The sequence below is a fragment of the Photinus pyralis genome, unplaced genomic scaffold (genome assembly GCF_008802855.1).
Source record: "Photinus pyralis isolate 1611_PpyrPB1 unplaced genomic scaffold, Ppyr1.3 Ppyr1.4_LG10, whole genome shotgun sequence".
Classification (NCBI taxonomy): Eukaryota; Metazoa; Arthropoda; class Insecta; order Coleoptera; family Lampyridae; genus Photinus; species Photinus pyralis.
Window position 1 is genome coordinate 20,419,894 of NW_022170250.1, and position 20,684 is coordinate 20,440,577.

Here is a 20,684-nt window from a genome sequence, read left to right on the forward strand (position 1 = left end):
AAAACACGCTCTTCGCTTGATCAAAAGATTTTTCTTTAAAGAAAATCCTCCCGCGTCATCTGCTTGATGTCTGAAAAGCTTTCTACATCAGCCACATTACCTCAAATTAATTCTGAGTATAATGAGATTCTCCATCTTCTTTATGAAGTACTTTTTCGTGTAACTCGAAAAGTCAGCAGTCTGGATTTTTGTACAGAATCAAAAGATTCAAGCGAAATTAGAACCATTACTTAAAATTTGGATCTGTAATTCGAATCAATTAATTGGTCCTAGCTCCGATGTCACGCAGCAGAGAATATATTTGCTTTGAAAGCGTATTCCAAAATTAATTAATACGACCAAGGCAACACTTTATGGCATAAATCTGTCTCCTTATGGTACAAATTTTTCAGTATTACGACACTGGACTTGTTACATGGTCCAAGGTGAAAAATATGGATTGTTAACTGAACACTCAGTGTAATATAATAGTCATGTGACATTGTTACAATAGTATATCTACTCATTATTATTTCGACATCGTCCACCCCCTTACATGTGACGTCACGAGCGTCGCGGCGCAAGCGTTTGTGCTATTGATTACAAAACCGGCCATCCATTAACACCCTAAAGTTAGACGCAACACAGACATCTTCGGAACGATCTTATTTACAATATTTCAAATTGGGGGTTTAGAACCCCCATCAGAGAATACGAAAAATAGTGCGTATAGTGTAGTTAAGCCAAAGAATTTATAAAAATGGTTGAAGAAGGACCTGAAATAAAAGCGATCGAAGGGGGTAAGTTACCCTTACTCTTTATGTAGCGTAATATAAAATTAAGTAAAAACAAATTGAGAATCGTATATTGATAAGTTCCTTGGATCGGAATGAAATATTGATGTCTCAATTGGGAGTAGACACATAAAGGGGGAAAACCACTTACTCAACACCCTCTTTTTCACCTGCTCTAAATTGATCATTAATTTTTATGAACTATTGATAATTGAACTTTAACCTTTCGTGTTACCTAATTTTGTACATGTAACAGTTATCTTATCTTTGGCTAATGGAGGAAGTAATCCTCGCTTAATTCACAATTAATGAAATATGTCACACGTACGTGCTCGTCAAGCGTTAGTCAATATTGTTTCGATACAGCACACACATTTTTAATAACTTGTTTAAATTGTTTCTCAGTGGTCTCGATGAACATTTTCAATTTAGTGTAAAAGTGCATTGTCAAGTACAATAGGTGAAATGGCTGTAGTGTCACGAGATGTATTTTTCATTTTTGCTTTTAGCCGATATTCGTCTGGGAGCTTGAAATGTTCGATTTTCAAATTCTATCTCAGCTAACGTTCCAATACAAAGTTACTATTCTTTCGTGTATATGTCTCATATGACCAAATTTACCATGAAAGAATGAATTACTTAACTTTTAGTTAAAGTGACTGCGTTATTTAAAGCGATGCTTTATCTGAAAGTTACGGGTTCAATACAATAATTAATTTATATCATATATTAATAAATTTTTTCATTCCACCACTCGGTGGAAAAGATCAATTTTTCCTATGTTTACCTATTATCGTAACCGATGGTTAATGTAACGGCAATATGAGTCATTTTCTGGTTACTCTACGATTGATTTCAAGAATTCCACTACCCTATCCCCCTTGTATATTATGTATGACAAGACAGTGGTCTAACATTTTTTTAAAGTAGAAGATAATTATCCCCAAAAACAAAACGGAAATAAAATATCACACTTGTACAAGGCGAAGTTCAGTTCGGCGGAGACTACCGCCGTCTGTTCTTCCACTTAACCTTAAAACGCCGTCATCATCAGGAAACAAAACCATTGGGTTCTCCTGGAAAACTAAACCATGCTAACTTTAAGAAAAATTTTGCAAGCAATGGTTTTAGATTTGTTACTAAAATTGTATTGCCAATCTGACCGGTTTTAATATCCTACTATTGACAATCTTAACAGTAGGGTGCACCCAGCTGGAGGATTTTTTTAACCGAATAATCAACTCATTCCAAAATTAATTCCTTCAGGTGGGTTACTTGATACTCGATTCCTTGGCATATGCCTGGCGCTGCCTCTCCCAGAATTTATGTGTCCCTGGTGGGAACTAACATCTCCACCACTTTTGTTGCCATTGCGCTAAGCCGCGACATATGTCATTTTGTGGATTGGGGAGATTGTGAGGGGGGGGGGCTCACTGGGGGAGTTGCCCGACCTCAGTTTCCGATGTCTCAATCCTTTGATATCGTTTTCTTCTTTCTTGCATCTCCCTTCCTTATTGTTGTCCTCTCCCTGTTTCCCTTTCTGTCTCCTTTTCCTCCTCCTCTTGGCTGCTTGTGTTTACGTTTGATCTTTCTTTCACATCAAGTACTTGAGTGCTTTCTCTCTTCATTTTGTGTTTGTCTCTGCTCCACCCTTTCAATCTCTCTATGGAATCCCCGAGGTCGCTACCGTTTGGTCTATACTGGTGTTCCATGTGAAGCAGGACCGGCCTACTTTCCATTCCGTGGCTTGTAGGTTCTTGGTCACATGCAGAATACGGTCTTTGTTCCTCATCTTCGGTCTCCTAGTGATAGTCTTTCCATCTAGTAATTTCCTCATCTGCTTTCTTGTGAGGTTGGTGTTTTCCATCAGTATCCTTAGTGCCTTCCGTTTCGCCCTCCTCAATGTTTGTCTGTTGCTTTTTGTTAGAGCTGAGGTGTATTACTCTGAATGCGTTGATTATTCTGTCTGTCACTGTGTTGTGTCCACAGAATGTGCTACTTATGCACGCTCCTAGATATCTTATCTTTTTCTTCATAGTTATCTCCCTCCAGGCTATTGTGATCTTTCGTCCTTCTTTGTAGTTTCCTGGGTCTCTTATAATCATGTAGCTCTTTCCGTTGTTTATTTGTAGGCCTGCCATTTCCAGGTATACCTCGCTGGTTTGGACGAAGTCCTCGAGGTCTTCTATCTTGTCCGCGACTACGAGTAGATCGTCCGCGTACGAAAATAGTATCGGTAATTGTAATTATCCATCTGTACTGAAGTTCCTCACTAACTTCCTGGTTTGCTCTATAGCGTTATCCAGTGCTATCGCGAAGAGCTTTAGGGAGAGCGGATATCCATTCCTCTGGTTTTCATTTGGTGCTCGGTCTTCTTTCCAAACGATTGTACACTAATTATACTTCCTTAGGCACATGTTTATAATTCTATTTAATTTCTATAAAATGTCTTATAGTCCAGGCTAAATAGCTCTAAAAAGATTTATTTTTTAAAAAAATTAGTTACCGGGAGAAACCCGGTTTTCCAGGCAGGTGAAATTAATAGAAATTGGGAAAAAATAATTAAAACAGCTGAATTTTTCCGCGGGTGAAATTACGGGGGTTGAAATGGGTGGAAAGTAGTATTTTGCAAATTGTGGCAAAACTATTGATTTTAGACGAAAATGTTAAATGTACAAGTTATAGAGATTAAAAAAATAAGCAACTTTTGTATATACACTATTTTCACATAACCTCAAATTTTCCTAGAGAAACCGGAAAAACTGTTTTTTTCGTTTTTTACTCTTATTTTTGCGAAAAAATGTCGTAGGGGTTTGAAATTTGGAGGTAACAACCTGTTTTATGATAAAACAGAAGATAGTTGTTTGGGCCTATAAAGTTGAACCGTTTCCAAGATCTCACGATTTCTGTAAAAAATCACCTCTTTTTCAAGGGGATGAAAAATCTATTTTTTTCATCGTACAGAGGTGCGCGGGGTAACAAAATTTTCGTAACGACTTAAATTTTAATAATCAAAAATAAAAAATATTATTCCAATAGAAAAATTTCAAGAAAAGCGGCAAAAACGAGGGGAACGGTTTTAAGATACACCGTTTTTTGACAGTAGGTAAATAGGCTTTTTTGCAAATAAATTAACGTGTTGGATCCGCGCTAATAAAAAGTTTTGGAAATCTGTCTTCTCTCTTCTCTTTAATGTTGCTAAAATATTTTCTTTTGTTTCCCAGTGCCCAACTGCCTTAATTAAAACATTTTTATTGTTTCTTTTTTTGGCATTTTTACCGCAATAAAAGTAATTTGAAGTAAAATCGAATTCTTTTGCTTCCTGAACAATATGTTTTTGTTCACTAACTCTTCTTCCTGCCTGTTTTACAGCTGATGGGATTAAGCTGGGCCTGTTGATCGTTAATTTACAGTAATTATGAATCCTCATAAAGTTTATTCCTGCAGGTTTGACATCTCAAATCATTTGCTTTTGGCCGGTAAAACCAACGTTCTTATTGCAGATTTTGCAAGTTTATCAACCGGCCCAACGCAATTTCATCAGTTATAAAACAAGCAGGAAGAAGAGTCAGTGAACAAAAATAAATTGTTCAAGAATCAGGAAGCAAGATACATAATTCGATTTTATTTCGAATTGCTTTTATTGCGGTAAAAATGCAGAAAAAAGAAATAATAAAGATGTTTTAACTAAAACAGTTGAGCATAAGATAACAAAAAAGAATATTTAGGCAAACATTAAAGAGAAGGAAGAAGACAGATTTCGAAAAAATCTTTATTAACAACCATGTTGATTTATCATGTCAAAAACCGTGTATATATTAAAACTGTTTTTCCGGTTTTTGGCGATTTTCGCAAATTTTTGCTATAGGAATAATATTTTTTATTTTTGTTTATTAAAATATAAGTCTTCCCGAAAATGTTGCTACCCCGCGCACCTCTGTACGATGAAAAAAATAGATTTTTCATCCCCTTGAAAAAGAGGTGATTTTTTTCAGAATCGGGAGATCTTGGAAACGGTTCAACTTTATGGGCCCAGACAATTATCTTCTGTTTTATCATAAAACAGGCTATGTTACCTCCAAATTTCAAACCCCTACGACATTTTTTCGCAAAAATAAGAATAAAAAACGAAAAACACAGATTTTCCGGTTTTTGTAGGAAAGTTGGAGGTTATGTGAAAATAGTGTAGATACAAAAGTTGCTCATTTTTTTAATCTCTATAACGTTTACATTTAACATTTTCGTCTAAAATCAATGGTTTTACCACAATTTGCAAAATACCACCTTCCACCCTTTTCACCCCCGTGATTTCACCCGCGGAAAAATTCAGCTGTTTTAATTATTTTTTCCCAAATTCTATTCATTCCACCTGCCTGAAAAACCCGGTTTCGCCCGGTAACTAATTTTTTTCATACAAAAATATTATATAGCCTGGACTATTATTCTATTCTGGGTTTCTTTCTTTACATATACACCTCCGACTAAAGTAAACCGGAAGTCCATAATTTTTTTTGGAAAATGATTGTAGTAGTAGAATTTCCACCCTTTTCTCCACCGTCAGAGAAGTTGCCATAGGGCCTAGCTAGAAAGTTGAAAAGGAGAGGTTCACTTCCAGACAATATATCTAAACTTTTATTTGATACCTACGATAAAGGGACGGACAGACTGAAAATAGCGTATTTTTTAAATTTTTTTAAAAAATGCGTTAAGAGAGATATACCGAACACTGTTTCTGAAGTTCAACCTTGGAACGTAAAAAATTCAGACATGAATGATTTTTTGAATTGCTAGTATGCACTTTTAGCATTGTAGAATGCATCTAAATAACGTGTTTTTGAATTTATTGACATTCCTTTTCAGGCGGTTTTGGTAAAACTGTCAGGCAATAATAATAATTTACTGAGTGGCCGATTGATAGTATGCACAAATTCATCCAAAATAAAAGGAGGAATTTAAACTTTTTTTGATCAGGAATTTTTTTGATTAGATAAACCTCAAGTTTGAGTTCGCGGAGTGGAATGATTAACACAATGGAAATCCGTGTAACAATTTTCAAACAGGCCACGACGGACAACAGAAAGGTTCACCGGCTCATAGACTATTAAAAGAGCGTAAATTACGGATAATAGAGGCCTTAAATAGCTCAGAAATAATTTAGTTTGGAAAAGAAGTCTCTTCGTTTTCACAAAGTTTTGTAATTGTTCCCGCCTTTTAGCTATTTTCAAAAGCACCCCGGGATATTAATTTAAGGCTTGACGCTGCCGCCCCTAGTAAAGTGCCAACCGGGGCGGATGGGGATTTGCAGTGTGTGCTACCATTCTTTGGGGACCAAGTTCCTGGTCCTTATCTCCCGAATTAATTCATGTGTAGACCCTTTAATAGCTATTCTGAATTCGGCCTGGACCCTATCCTAGCCTGGCATTTTCCCCTTTTTCATCCTTCTTGGTATCTCCATCATTTCCCACCGTGGGAGGGGGGGGAGTGACCAGTAATCGTTCTCCCCCATTAGCTGAACATGTGCTTCTTGTTGCTCTTTCAGGAGGTTCTCCCCTGCTGTCATTGGAACATTAGTTCCCCCTTGTTTTCTTCTTCTTCTGTTTTTTGATGTGCTTATACATATGCGCATTCGTCTCCATTGGGCTAAGATTGGCGATGTTCTCTGCAAACCCGGCGAATTCCTTGATCTCATGTTGTTCAAAGGCTCTGTTTTTCTCCTCTCTGGCCTCCCTTGGCCCTTTCTTTGCTTCAGGTTTGTGTGGGTTTTGACGAAACCTCTTCAGTGCTTTCCCCGCTGCTTCCTTGAGCGTTTCGGAGATCCTGTTCCAATATGGTCTCATTTTTCCCTTTTTTGTGTTCATCGGTGATCGGATCAAGATCGGAAACCCAACATCGGAACTTCATCAACTAGCACTAGCAGACATCTTGACGAAGGTGCAAGAATCGGATGATTGCAGTTGATTAGCGGACTCTTACCGCATGCAGTGCACTTCTGCAGTGGAAATATTCTTTCCCCGTTTCCACACAGGGTTGGAATGTGGATTTTAATACATATTCTCCTTGTTGAATGCAATTATTATTATTTTGTTGATATTCCTGCTTTGAATTACAATAAAAGTTGTTTATTAAATTTGTAAGAGACTAGAAAGCTGAGCAAAGGAACAGAAAGCTTAATTTTCATGCCGCAATTCATACAGAGTGTTCCAAAAAAAGTTCTTAAAGATAAAATTGTAGCCGATTCAAGGAATAACTAACAGCCTGTATACTTCAACCAACTATTTTGGTACTTTATTGTACAGATGGTAAAAAATAATTAACGTATCAAATTTGATATAATTATCACAGAAAATAAGAGAGAAAACCAGACCATGCATATTATTTATTTATTTTCTGAAAGGAAATTATTATTCCCATTTTGTAGGCCCCGCAATTAATGGAATCTTAACGTTATTAAAAGAAAGAACAAGTTCTTTTTTTTAAATTAAGTATGATTTAATAAAGCTCCAATCCAAGCCATCGCCGTTCAAAGTAATTATATCGTCTTTTATTAAATAATACTCGTAATTGATTTACCCCATCTTGAGAATCTTTTTTTTATATAAAAGTTATGTTTATCACGTTCACCGTAAACGCATTATTAAAGTCTTGGGTCCTAGAGATTTCCCAATACTACATTCCGAGTCCTTTTGTCGGCAACGCACATGATCCGTACCAGGATATCAAGCAAAATTGTTTATTTTAAACGCAAACTCAGTGGAACAAGAACGCCAATTTCTCTCCAACTGTTTTCCATCAATTCCGCCACATAAAACGAACCCTGAAGGTCAGATCATAAAACAAAAAACTGAGAATTGATCCCCTTTGATACAAGTGTCCATTCAAATAATTAACGCAAAATGTACCCCATAAAAATATCAATGAACGTAGTGGTAGAGAATTTAGGCGAAAATTACGACGTACTTCCTTATTATCATATTATACCTACATACCAAATTCTGTCGCCATTTAAGGAAAATTGGGTACACCCAAATACCTAGCCAAAGTAAATTCGTTCTAATTAATTGTAGCGAGTTAGACAGACATCGATGAGTCAGCAGGCGCCATCAAGGTGATAAAAGTTTAGTCACCGGAGATAAAGAATGAATTCTTTTCTTAAAATATGATACACCTTATTGGAGTTCCAATATCGACGCCAAATTGATGAGTAGTGATTTCGCATTCGTTTGTAAAAAATCGACATGTTATAAATTTGTGTACAAATGAGTAATAAATAATAATTAACTGTTATAAAGGGCTGTCATTGTAATTTTTGAAATTTTAATACCTTTCACATTCAGATTTATCGTTTAATGGAGTGTACAGAATGTGGGCTTTTTTTTTAGTGAAACTACTTCAGAAAAGGGAAAATAATTAGTCTTTTGGGTAGCTGAGCTAATTTGGACACTAATTTTTTATTTTCGTTTGACGATCGTGCCTCAACTCGGAAAAATGTGCAAGAGAGTGTCTTGAAAGGCATACGTTGTAACGAAAGTGAATGTATAAGATATTATCCTTGCTGTTTTAAAAGTTTTGTGCTATTAGTTTTAATTTTACACTTGGGTATCACCTACACGGTGATGATAACGATACTTATGGGCATAGTTACTTTCTAACGATACAAGGAAAGAGTAAAAATGTTTTTGAAGCAAGTATTACGGAATTTCTTACTTTTTTAGAGGCTATTACAGAAGGATTCCATCAAACGCAGGAATTTGTGCTGTTTTTCGCGTCTAGTCATTGAGCGTATACTACTTCAACAAAAGAAAAATGAATGCTATCGTCCGCACTGTGTCCGTCAGTACCACTACTCGTCCTCCAGTTATGCTTTTTCGTGGTATCATGCGAGGAAAATGCGCTTTCGTCGGTCGCGAAGGACCACGTTTTTAACTTGTTTTAATTCAAGGAGGTATATTCCAACTGTGAATCGGGAAACTGAAAATATCAGGTCTACACCCTATCGACGGAAAAGACTGCCATTTCAATTATAATCTGGAAATTGAAATCACGTAGTACGTAATGCGTCAGAAAGTAGGTAATACAATATTCGAATTGGGGCGAGATTTATGAGAAATATCACTGTCTACAGCATAACTGAATTACCAGAGGAGTATTCTTAACAAACGCACGTGCCGAATGTAAGATTTCTACCTCTACTAACAAACGTAGGTATCGACTTCACAAATCCTGAAATAATAGCATCTACTGCATATTGCTTTCATGAAATCCCCCGTTCTGTAATATTTGAAAAGTCATTAGCACATTTCAAATTATTACAGAAGTTTACAATTTATTTTGCCGAGTTAAAATACAAGAATACCATAAAGTAAGGGAACTTCATATTATTATGTATAACAAACTAACTTAACAACAGAATGTGAAATGAAATCGATTTCTTAAACAATAAGAATTCATCTGTCCACCAGTGGTTAAATACCCCGTACTTTAAAATGACCCCATACTTAAACATTAAGCAACACGTCGTACGTAAAGAAACACCATGATGCAGATCGATTTACAAAATTGATGAATTTTCACGGGAAATGGGATCGGAATGGAAGAGCCAATTTGTCTATGTTATTTTTTGTTGTCACCTCAAAAAACGAAATTTGCGATGGGTTTTCCAATGCGCGTTTTAAATTGAAACTCAACACATACATACGTAAATAATTATCTTGGAACTTAACGGTAGCATTGGGTTGAATTTGATCTCTCTGAATCAAAACCTAGAAGCCATTTATTAAAAATAGAACGCGTACATTATTGTCAACCTGAAAACGATCCACCTTCGGTGTCACGTTTTTCACGGTTGACAGCTTTTCCAGGGGCTTCGACTTGTACAAATTATTGAGTGAGCTCATATATCTCAAGAGCATCTTTATATACATCCACAAAACAAGTTAACAACAATTAACTGCAATTACAATTATAATGAACGCGAACACGAGTTCTATTTGAACAATTCCTCATTCATTACCTCGTTCATTACTAAAAAACAGAAGTCTTAGTTTAAACTGAAAAACATATTTTTGAAGTCCGTTCCGGATTGTTACCATAGTTACTCGAAAAAGTAAAAAAAAATGTATTTCTATTTTAACCAATCAATAGCTTACGTTCTCCTCTTGGACAAGTCCGTAAATAAATGAACAGTTTTAATTTTTAATGACAATAAAATCGCCGAACCGCCTTATATGGAATATGGATACCCAATACGTCAATGTGGCAACGTGAATTTTGACAAAAAAGATATACGGGGATTTTATGTGTATTGTTTTTCACTATGTCTACTTTTAAAAGACCAGTCTCTTCTGAAGGGCGACTAATTTTATGCGACCAAAATAACTCATGCGCACACTTTCTGCACTGCTATTCTGGATTTTGTCTTAAAGCAACTATCTGATTAATCTGGCTCTTTATTTTAAAAGCAAGTTTCACGCACCTTACAAAAAAATTCATATTTTTATGTCAATAGCTTTGCTTTTTAGATAGGTTGGTCGGTACTTATAAAAGCTACAGTAACTAGTAGCATGCTTTTAGGTTGTTATGAACAAACAAAGAGAAATAATTTATGGTTTAATAGGCAAGAGGTTTTCAAAGTGGCCACCTCCTAATTCTAAACAATACTCAAATGAATTAATATGACAGCCAGATCTTTATTTATTTAAGAAATTATTTTGGTGCCCTTCAGAAAAGATTTTCTCTTTTAAAGTAGACATTAGGAAAATCAATACATCTAAATCCCTGTCTACTTTTCAAAAAATATCACTGTATATTTAACATTAACTTCGACGTTTAATAACTGAATTTCATGCATACCACGGAATACCAGTGATTACCACAGAGTAACGGTTTTAATTTAATACAACACGTGAATCATTTAATCTTAAAACTGTTTTTTCTTGATTGACCGTTGGAAAACAGAAAACAAAAAGAACGCCCAAAAGAGATCGGCCAAAAGGTCCCATTGCAGTTCTCGAAGGAGAGGAGATACGAAAAACGTTAACACTGCGCCCAAATAGCTCCTTCCGTAGCCCTATCGATCTCGAAACGGAGCCCGTGGGAATTTTTGAAGTAAAAATCCCTTGAAGAGGGGGCTGTTTTTCTTTGGTGAAAAATGGGGAAAGGCGAACAAGGTACTGAATTGTACGTAGGGCGGCAAGACGCGATCGCAACTTTAGGAATTTGAAGAGCTTGAGGTCTCAAACCTTATTTCTGCGCGAAACAGTTTTTTGCTCCGCAAATTTTGCGTGGAGAAGAACAAAGAATGTTCCCTCAGGTATTACTTAACACTATACTGCTCACATAATGCAGATACTGCGCATATTGCCTACAAAGTTATTACTCATTAGTCATTAGTACCACCACTCCATTCCATTATAGATGTTTTGTAAACTACGTCATGGGGACGTTTTATTTGCTTGCAGCGCCTACAGTAATGTTGGGTCACCTTGCATGTGTCAAATTCCAATTATTTGTAACGTTAAATGCGGTTACAATATCAATCATAGGATTTGAATATTGCTTACGCGGACATAACAAATTTCTTATCGCAACAACCGGATTTAAGTAAGATAACTTTATTTCCAAATGTCCCTAATCTTTCTAAATAAAATCAAAATTATTTAATTAATTATTCAATTATAATCTCCTACGTAGTTAAGGATGAATCCGTCCAATACTGGGGAATCCCCCAATTAAATGAATTCAATTTCCAAAGATTAATAAAATATGGTTAACGGCAATTAAAATTCCATGCGTTTTCACTAAAGCCTCAGCTGTTTTTCAAACCAAATGAACTCTGTTACAACTCACCAACGAAAGAAAAGACTGGAGTCATCTCTTCCAAGTTCACGACTGTTACGGGGGTCCTTCAATATGTAAATCTTGACTGAAGAAAATAAACCGCGTACAATCGCCTAACGAATGCCTTTGTTTGTTTTAACATCCAGTAAATAATGGCGAAATGTAATTCTGCAGCACAAATTCACACATGTGGAGGGGGGGGGGGCAGCTCTTTCGTGGTTACCGGTAGACCACTCAAATGGTATCGGTAACTTATGAAATGAAGGTATAAAAATTTCTTCATTTTATCAGCACGTTATTAGTATGTTTAAACCAAATATGTTTGCCCAATTTTTCAAATAAGGGACCATCAAAGACGACAAAAATATAGAAACGAACGAAATTCTAATGTACTAAAACAGTATAAAGCTCATACAAATATAATTAACAGTCTAATTATTAAGAATCCTCAGATCCTTTATAGTTTTGTATTGTCGTCCGTCTGTCCGTCCGTCCGTCCGTGTGCGCTCTAACTCTTTTTAAAAGTGGCCGATTGGGTTGAAATTTGGTGTACGGTACTTTGAACATTAAGGACGGACGCTATTGATTTTCAGGAAGCTGGTTCAACAGGAACAAAAGTTATAGGACTTCGAGTGAATCGGGAACAGGAAAATCTACGGGCTCAATATAATAGAAATCAAAATATTTCATTCCCTAGGTCGTGTATCGACTTCGGACTATCGCTAGATTATTCCCTATTACTCTTAGATGTGTAACAAATCAATATAGCTCTTCTCTGTGGTATAGGTCAAAAGTTTTAGAGCAAAATGTACCCAAAATTATTTTTTACACATGAATTAGGAGTTTTGAAAGTTGTCAAACGCATTATCTTGATGCTGAATACATCACGTACACATTTTATAACCGCATCTGTGTGATTCAAAGATGTTAAATTATTTTTCGGAGGTCACATGAATTTTGATCAAAATATGTCAAAATCGTTATTTATGCACCAATCTCGTTGGGAAAAAGACTAAGAACATTATCTCAATGACCAAGGCATGAATTTGATCTATTTTTGGCAACCACATGGACTTTGATCAAAACATGTCAAAATCGTTATTCTTGCACTGATATCGTTGGCAAAATTAAGAGCATTATCTCAATGACCAAGACATGAATTTGAGGCATTTTTGTTACCTAACTAAATGATTGCAATACTGAGGATCCTTCGATATTTCGTTGTATCGGTTTATTAAAGTCAAAATTTTGCTTTTCAATCAAAATTAAACAATGCGACAAATAAAAATAGAGCGATATGGGGTACAAACTTTAAACTGTCACAGCAAATCCACTTAAATTAAAACAGTAAAATTCAGCAATACGACTATTGAAAATTCAAAAGAGATAGCAAATTGTTTTAACGACTATTATATTAACGTAGCTGAAGACTTAGCAAGTTTTTAAACAACTTCGAGACACTGTCTTTGCATACCCTAAAACAAATTTGTTTGCGCTAATCGAATCGCATATTGTCTATGGCAGGCGTGGGCAACCTTTTTTTCCAAGGGGCCAAAATAAAATTTTTTATATGCGCCACGGGCCACACTTGAAAATCCAAATAAAAAGTATGTTTAAAGAAATCAATATTTAAGTATCTATTTCTTTTTGGTCTTGATCTATTTTTTGCTTTCGTAAAAATTATTTAAAAAAAAAAGTACTGAAAATTGACACGATTTTGCAAACAAAATTTAACAGATGTGGATAATAAATCCCCATATTCAGTTTGTATCCAAATTTTCATTTATGCTCTTAAGATTCTTTATCCCTAAAACACGTGTCGTTGTATTGCCCCACCCGGTATTATCGCGAGGAAAATTCTGGAAAATACCTGGCGGTATCTCTGAAACAATAAATGCATCTTTAACTAGGCTTTCAAACGTTTTGGAAGCTTCGGATCACGTCCACTAGATGCTGCACGTGTAACATAATCATATTAATTAATTAATTAATTAGAATTTGAAACTTGTGAGCCCTATGAAGTACTACCTAACTATGAATTATATTAGCGGGCCGGACAAAACCTATCGGCGGGCCGTGGGTTGCCCACGCCTGGTCTATGGTATAATAGCGTAGGGTGGCGCACCAAAAAATGCAATAAAATATCTGGAAATTGTACAAAAGCGGCTCTTAAAAATTATTGATTAAAAAACCCTGACGAATTATACAGAAACCTGGAGATCTTTGATATTCGTCAACTTTACACTAAAATTGCATTGAAAAAAAACCTTTGCGTTTAATGCAACAATCACGCATAATGCATGACTTTGTAGTTTGTACCATAAATTAGGATAATTTCCACTCTTTCGGCGAGTGTGTAAACCATTTTGGAAGTAAAATCTGAATAAATAAATAAATTTTCACTATCCCAAGATTGTCAACAAGGTAACTAGACAGCAAAATAGATTATTTCTTTCCCATAGCAACAAATAAGTGATATTTTTCGTTTGCTTTTGTTTTGTGCCTGAACAAATTGAGATAGGTCGATTAAATAAATTAAATAAAAATGTTTCTAATTTTCTGGAAAACGGATCGTCCGATTTAAAAAAAATAAACTTCAAAATAAAGGACTTCGAAAGACTGTTGAAACAAGCCACATATTACTCGATACCACTTGTCAATTAAAATTTTTAAGGTGACCAGAGGGTGAAAGGGGTAAAGTAGTTTTGGGTTAAAAAGTTGTCCTCCTTGACAAATCTTTTGAGATGTTTTTTTCCTTTAATCACCTTTTAATAAAACCGTGGTGGAAAGTTTTCAAATGAACACTGTATAACAAATTACCCTTAACTGTTAAGTCACAAACAATTTACAGGGCCAACAAATTAGTCCAGGCCCCAGAGGGTTTGACCTTGCAAATTTCTGAGACAAAGAACCATGATGCAAGGTTTATGTTTTTTGGCTCGCTGAATCCGAAATTGACATTTGCACAAAAATCCGGATGACGCGGGATCCGCCATCTTAGAAAAATGGCGGAAAATCGGCGGTTTTTCCACAAAACGCGAAATAACTCATTTGGTATCGGTTTTTTGGCGAAGAAACATCAGTAATAAATTAAAGTACATAAAATTTCCTTTGAGATGAGCCCTTGTTGATGAAAATCGGATAAAAACTAACGCCACTATAGTGCGACGAAATTCGGCCCAAAAATGACGTTTCTCAATTTTCAAAATTTCGCGCGCAAAAAACCGAACTGAAGTCATTCAGTAAGCTCGCCGAATGTGAGGAGCTTTTGAAGAACATCCTATTGAATCCCTAATTTTGGCAAGATTGCTTCTTTTAGTGTGGTTTTTTGTTTTTTATATCCTTATTGGCTGTTTCGTCAGAAACTCGGCATTCGTTATTCAAATGCATAATTCGGCAGCATTTAACGAAAGAGAATCAACTTTTTTGCTACATTTCAAAACCATGTATCTCCATCGAACTGTTCAACCAGGATACGTGGTTTTGGAATGTAGCTAAAAAATGGTTTGTTTTTTGCGTATTGCCGTCAAATTTTGCTATCGGATTTTCCTGTTTATAGAACATAACGTCCTGCTATCCAGCTTTTGGAATACTTATGGCCGTTTGCACCGAAAAATTTAAGCTGAACTTAGGGTAGCTTCAAAATCCATGACAACCATTGTCTCAATAATCGTTTTTATGGATTTTAAGCAACGCTTAAGTTTGTCGGTGCAAATGGCCATTAGTTATGTTTTTTTTTCTTCTTTCCAGTGTGTTTTCGGTGATTGAGCGTTCAATATGGAACCAGAAAGCATAAAAAAGTGTTTCATTTGTGAAAAAAGTGCTTCAGAAATTTTTATAAATTTCAGCAAAAAGCGAAAAGACACAACAGTCCTTGTTTAGAAAAAAGAATCGAATGGGGACGCTCTTGACGGGAGGGTCCAGATAGAAAATTTGGAAATTTAAATAGAAAATACCGAAAATGCGTAACTCTTTACAACAATTTGTTACAGTACAGAGGTTGACAACCCTTGTTCGTATTATTAACTTTTTTCAATCACTATTGTTACTTGACCAACAACAAACCATCCTCTACAAAACCAGAATGACCACCAGCATGATCTATGATGTACCTCTGACCATCCCTATTGGATTGATAAACTCTCGATACTTCATCGGATTGCCAGCATTTACTCACTCCATACGATGGGTGGATATATAGGGCTCATTCAAGTATATAACAGGTCTCTTACGTTTCTTAAATACCGAAAATGTCATGCTACGATGTCACTTCTTTCCATTAACAACCTACGCTTCTTATGATACTTTTTATCAAAAAATATCAAAAAGTTTCAACAATTCCTTGCTTCCACCCGTATAGTTGATCTTTTCTTGCATTTTTTCTACGAGCACATTCAAAGTTGGCACCCTCGTTGGTAATCTACGGTCCTACTGTATACATTTTTTGTACAGTTCTTAAAATACACAGATCAACTTAATCAAAACACAACCTGAGCGGCGGGGGTTTTAGTGAGTAAGGCCTTTTGAATCATTCAATGCATAAATCATGTTGTAAATTGTGAATAAAAATTTTAAAACGACGATGTTGCGATGTCAATTTTCGTCCGATTTAAACAAACTTGGGCTCATTTTAAAGGTAATTGGATGTTCTTCAAAAGCTCCTCACGTTCGGAGAGCATACTGCTTGTGAATGACGTCAGTTCCGTTATTTTGCGCGCGAAATATTGAAAATTGCGAAAACTTCATTTTTGGGCCGAATTTCGTCCCACTGTAGTGGCGTTAGTTTTTATCTGATTTTCATCAACAAGGGCTCATTTCAAAGGAAATTTTATGTACTATAATTTATTACTGAAGTTTTTTCGCCAAAAAACCGATACCAAATGAGTTATTTCGGGTTTTGTGGAAAAACCGCCGATTTTCAGCCATTTTTCTAAGATGGCAGCTCCCGCGTCATGCGGATTTTTGTGCAAATGTCAAATTCGGATTCAGCGACCCAAAAAACAGAAACCTTGCATCTTGGTTCTTTGTCTCAGAAATTTGCAAGGTGGACCCCTGTTTTGAGCTCTAGGGCCTGGACTAAAAAGAGGCATAAAAGTTTGGCTTCGATCGTATTCCAGGTCGGCAATACATCAGCTTTTTCAATAATAGATTCTTTTTTCGTTTTTAAATTATTCCCTGCCCTTTTCTAGTATTGTGTAATAGCTAAACTATGTACATTTTTTTTGAGTCACCAAAGACCCATTCCTAGATCCATTCCCTATTTTTTTTTATTTTTCGCAAGGTGCAGACAAGTTTTGGCTTAAGCACCTTGGGCATAATATATATTTTCAATAATGTATGATCATTTAAAAGAAACAAATTTCAAAAAAATTTCAATCTACAAAAGATCGAACGTCGTTGAAACGATAAGATCGCAGTTTTGGTAAAGGAACAGGTGTATAGATACAATACAACCTCAATATTTTACATGAATTCGGCAAATTTTCTCACAGAGCTAAAGTGTAACCCTGGCATCCTCTTCGACTTGAGTAATGAAATTGGTATGAGCATCAAAGTACACCTTACAACAGTGATTTTATTGCTGTTAATATTGTGGACTACAGTTCAGATATAATCATTTTTCGCTAAGGCATAAATTACAGCCCACATAAGGGCATCTTCATCGGATTTGTACGCCTGTCTTTCGAAGTCTAACCGCAACAAATTTACAATCCTCGTCTTACAGATGCGATAATCTTCATTTCCGAGGCTTTCCAGCGCGTTATCAAGTACCCCACTAGCATGCGCCAAAAATATTAGTGCCAGTAGCTTTTTATCCATACGAATCGCATCGTACGACCATTTCTTTAAAATTGCATTTTGTAAGCTTGTCACAATCTTCGCCTTTGTAACATTTTCCAAAAGAGGATGCGTAGTAATACTGAACAAATAGAAGTTTTGAATACTTGTCTTCAACACGCCTTTCTCCACTAGAGCCTTCGCGATGCGATTTTGTACATTCCGCAAACGATACTTAAGTTGGAACCAATTCTCACTGGACATGTAGTCGATCCACTCCGGTACGGTGTGCGGTTCCTGGCTTAATTTAATCCATTTTAGCACCTCGTCAAGCAACGGATCGTCAGTTGGCACGTCATTTGTCAAAACCACTTTACGAGTTAACACAGACTTTGCACGACCAGCTCTATCCACCAGTCTGATCCTTCCGCGCAAGAACAAATCGATCAAAATGCACCCGCGAAGTCCCCTTGAAATGTAATCGTTCCAAAACGACACGTAACCTTCGCGATCCTTAAGCCCGAGAAGAAACACTTGTTCGGTTAGTGTTAGTCTCACACCCGAGGGATCTTCTGGGTCTTCAAGCACACAATTTTCTAATAAATGACTTTCGGAAGAACTCAAATGTTTGCGTTGAAATAAACCTAAATGTGTCATAATTGGTGTAGAAATTTACTTTGACGTTTTACTTGACAACAATATTTATTTTCTTGTGGTTTTTGTTTCCCCGTGTGGAATTCAGTTTTGATACGATCGGCTATCAGGTATTTGTTTAAAATGGGAACATTACAACATATTTTGAAGTTTTATTTTTTTTTGTGTCGCGTTGAAGTTGCTTTTTCGATCTACTACTCATCCAATACGCATTTCTCTTACGTGTGCTGTATGTTCTTTATTATAATCTTCATGCGTAATATACCTGAGCATTATCTAAGATAAGAATAATCATACTTTGTGGTTGGAAGTAGTTATTAATAGCACTCTTTAATTGCTTTTGAATAAAACAGGTCACAGATTTGCAGTACGTTGTAATCATTGGAAGAGCACCACACATGCTCATGGTGATGTTCTGGAGCCGAACTGAAGAGAGTAGGTTCCCTTTGGTCTATGTATGGCAAGTACAAGTTTAACATCTCGGCTCAGTGGACATTTAGACTGACAGACAGATACTATAGGTCCTAGGTAGTTCTTCTAAATCTCTTCCTTACCGCAAAAACCCGAAGTTGAATTTTTTTGTATAAATTGGAACTGTCTTGAAACGCAATGCAATTTGCTTATATAGCAGACTCGACTGTTCTCGAGTGCTCGCGAATTTTGTCGAACATTCTAGAACAAACACGTCATATTTCCCGCAAAGGTTGCGTCACATGTGCCTTTGTTTTTTCTTCAATAGGCAAACATTGAGAGTATTATTTTTATTCCAAGTGATAAAGAATATATTCGAGACAATTTTTTGACAAAATTTTCGGATTCCCATTAGAGTTCAAGCTAGCCCACCCAGAAACCTCAAAGTTCCAGTAATTTGGTTTTGATTGACAGTCAATACTGAAACTATGTTGGGTATTTCCCTCGGTTTTTCCTTAATCATGTCATTATGCCAGTCACTCTGTAATTGGGCGCAAGCCTGTTGAGGGTCCAGAACAAGAGAGGGGAAATAAATAAATAACTATAGTTTTTTAGATTTTATCGTTTGGTAGAATTATAGTGTTCTTTATGCCTTTCAAAGGTATGCAAATTTTTCACAGCAAAGTGCTGCCTTTTCCACAATATAAAAAAATGTTTATGATAACCGATGGGTAATGCCTTTTCGTAAGTGAAATCCTCAAAAAAGTACAAATGAGGGATAAACTGGGAAGAGTATAATTGCTTATGAGGCGGGTCCCAAACAAAATTTTACGTTGCTCTTATTTCGAATGACCGGTTCTTGCAGAAGCATAGCATTATTAAAGTTACTTGCATAGAACGTGAGTTTTCGTTTATTATTTATTGTTAGAAACACAAAAAAGTTATCGATAAAAATTGTTCAAGTAACTAAACAAATTTTGTTCACATATGCACAAAATATACGAAATCTTAAAAAAAAGTAACACATCTTATGCACGTTTCCTGTACATTATGTGAACAACACGTGTACAGTTCAACCGGTTGGAAAAACACTTTCAGCAAGATGCCGATATAGATATCCTGAAACAGCTCGAAATCATCCACCGTATTGCTTCAGGATACGTGGAAAACTCAGTAAACAATAAAAAGCAATTACTGAACAAATGTTGACTGTGATATTGGACATTCTGGATTAAAACGGTTGAATTACTGCAATTTTCTTGCTACTTTTAGTGAAGAAAACGTTGTATCAGTTCGTTTGATTATGCTGTATTATCAAAAATTAACGACATAATTTAATTTGTACTCGTATAATTGTAAAAACGTGATTTAAACATTTACTTTTAAATATACAGTGCGTAAATTTTAACGTGAATATACAAATAATCTCCTACATTCAATTCTTCCCTTAAAATATGCAACTAATCTCACTTTCTTTCATCTTTTGCAAATGCTTTTCAATAAATATCAGTATCGGAATTATTTATTAAATTAAAATTATTAATTATTTACTAATAAAATGTAGACAAACCAAGAGAAAATGGAAATGGGAGAAATGTATTTCAATAACCACAGGATTTATTTGCTGCTAAGTTATCCCGATAAGCAAATTCCGTCAATTGGCGTAATTCACAGCAGCTTAAAAAAATTCATGTTGATGGTGGAATTACACCAGAAAAAGAACTTGTAATGTTTTAATTGTACAAATGAAGTTAAATATGTTAACGTATACATAGAAGAAACTTAATTACACCACTGTTCATTATTCAGATAAAGAAATTGAAATTTCACACATTTTCGTATTGAATTTGACGATTCACAGCAAATGAGTAAAATTCTAGTAACTGAAAAAACACTTTAAAGACAGTTTCACCAGCCTAGAGTTACATTTGCTATTTTTTTAAAGGACATTCGCTTTTGGGATAGTACCAACCTAAATGGGGAAACAAAAAATAACTAGGACCGGGCTGAAGTTATATTCGTTTTTTTTTAAATCAACGGCCTTTGAAAGTAGTGATGTTAAATTACACGTTTTTTTAAAGTGCGTAATATTACGTGTAAAATTACCAATTGTTTATGTATTTTATGTAATTTATGTAACTTACCATTTTTTTTAAAAAAAACCGTAATTTTACAGTAAAATTACCTGTCATTTATCTTTTTTATGTTTTTTTTTCAATATTGTATAACCCT

General features: G+C 35.5%; 2 protein-coding genes across 2 annotated transcripts in view; one reads left to right on the plus strand and one right to left on the minus strand.

Annotated features, from left to right (window-relative positions):
* The first annotated feature begins 589 nt into the window (after positions 1 to 589).
* The window catches only part of LOC116162444 (synaptotagmin-4), a 43,110-nt gene continuing 23,015 nt past the window's right edge, over positions 590 to 20,684 (plus strand). Inside the window, exon 1 of the mRNA XM_031476062.1 lies at positions 590 to 779. Within this exon, the coding sequence (XP_031331922.1) occupies positions 740 to 779 (40 nt within the window). The 5' untranslated portion in view covers positions 590 to 739. The remainder of the gene's footprint in view (positions 780 to 20,684) is intronic.
* On the minus strand, positions 17,167 to 18,125 carry LOC116162445 (Golgi phosphoprotein 3 homolog sauron-like). Its single transcript, XM_031476063.1, has one exon. It carries the CDS (start codon positions 18,042 to 18,044, stop codon positions 17,214 to 17,216), a length of 831 nt encoding a protein of 276 aa, XP_031331923.1. The 5' UTR covers positions 18,045 to 18,125; the 3' UTR covers positions 17,167 to 17,213.

What these genes read in the sequence shown, in the direction of transcription:
- LOC116162445 (XM_031476063.1), bottom strand. Translation starts at nt 18,044, where the DNA reads ATGACACATTTAGGTTTATTTCAACGCAAACATTTGAGTTCTTCCGAA.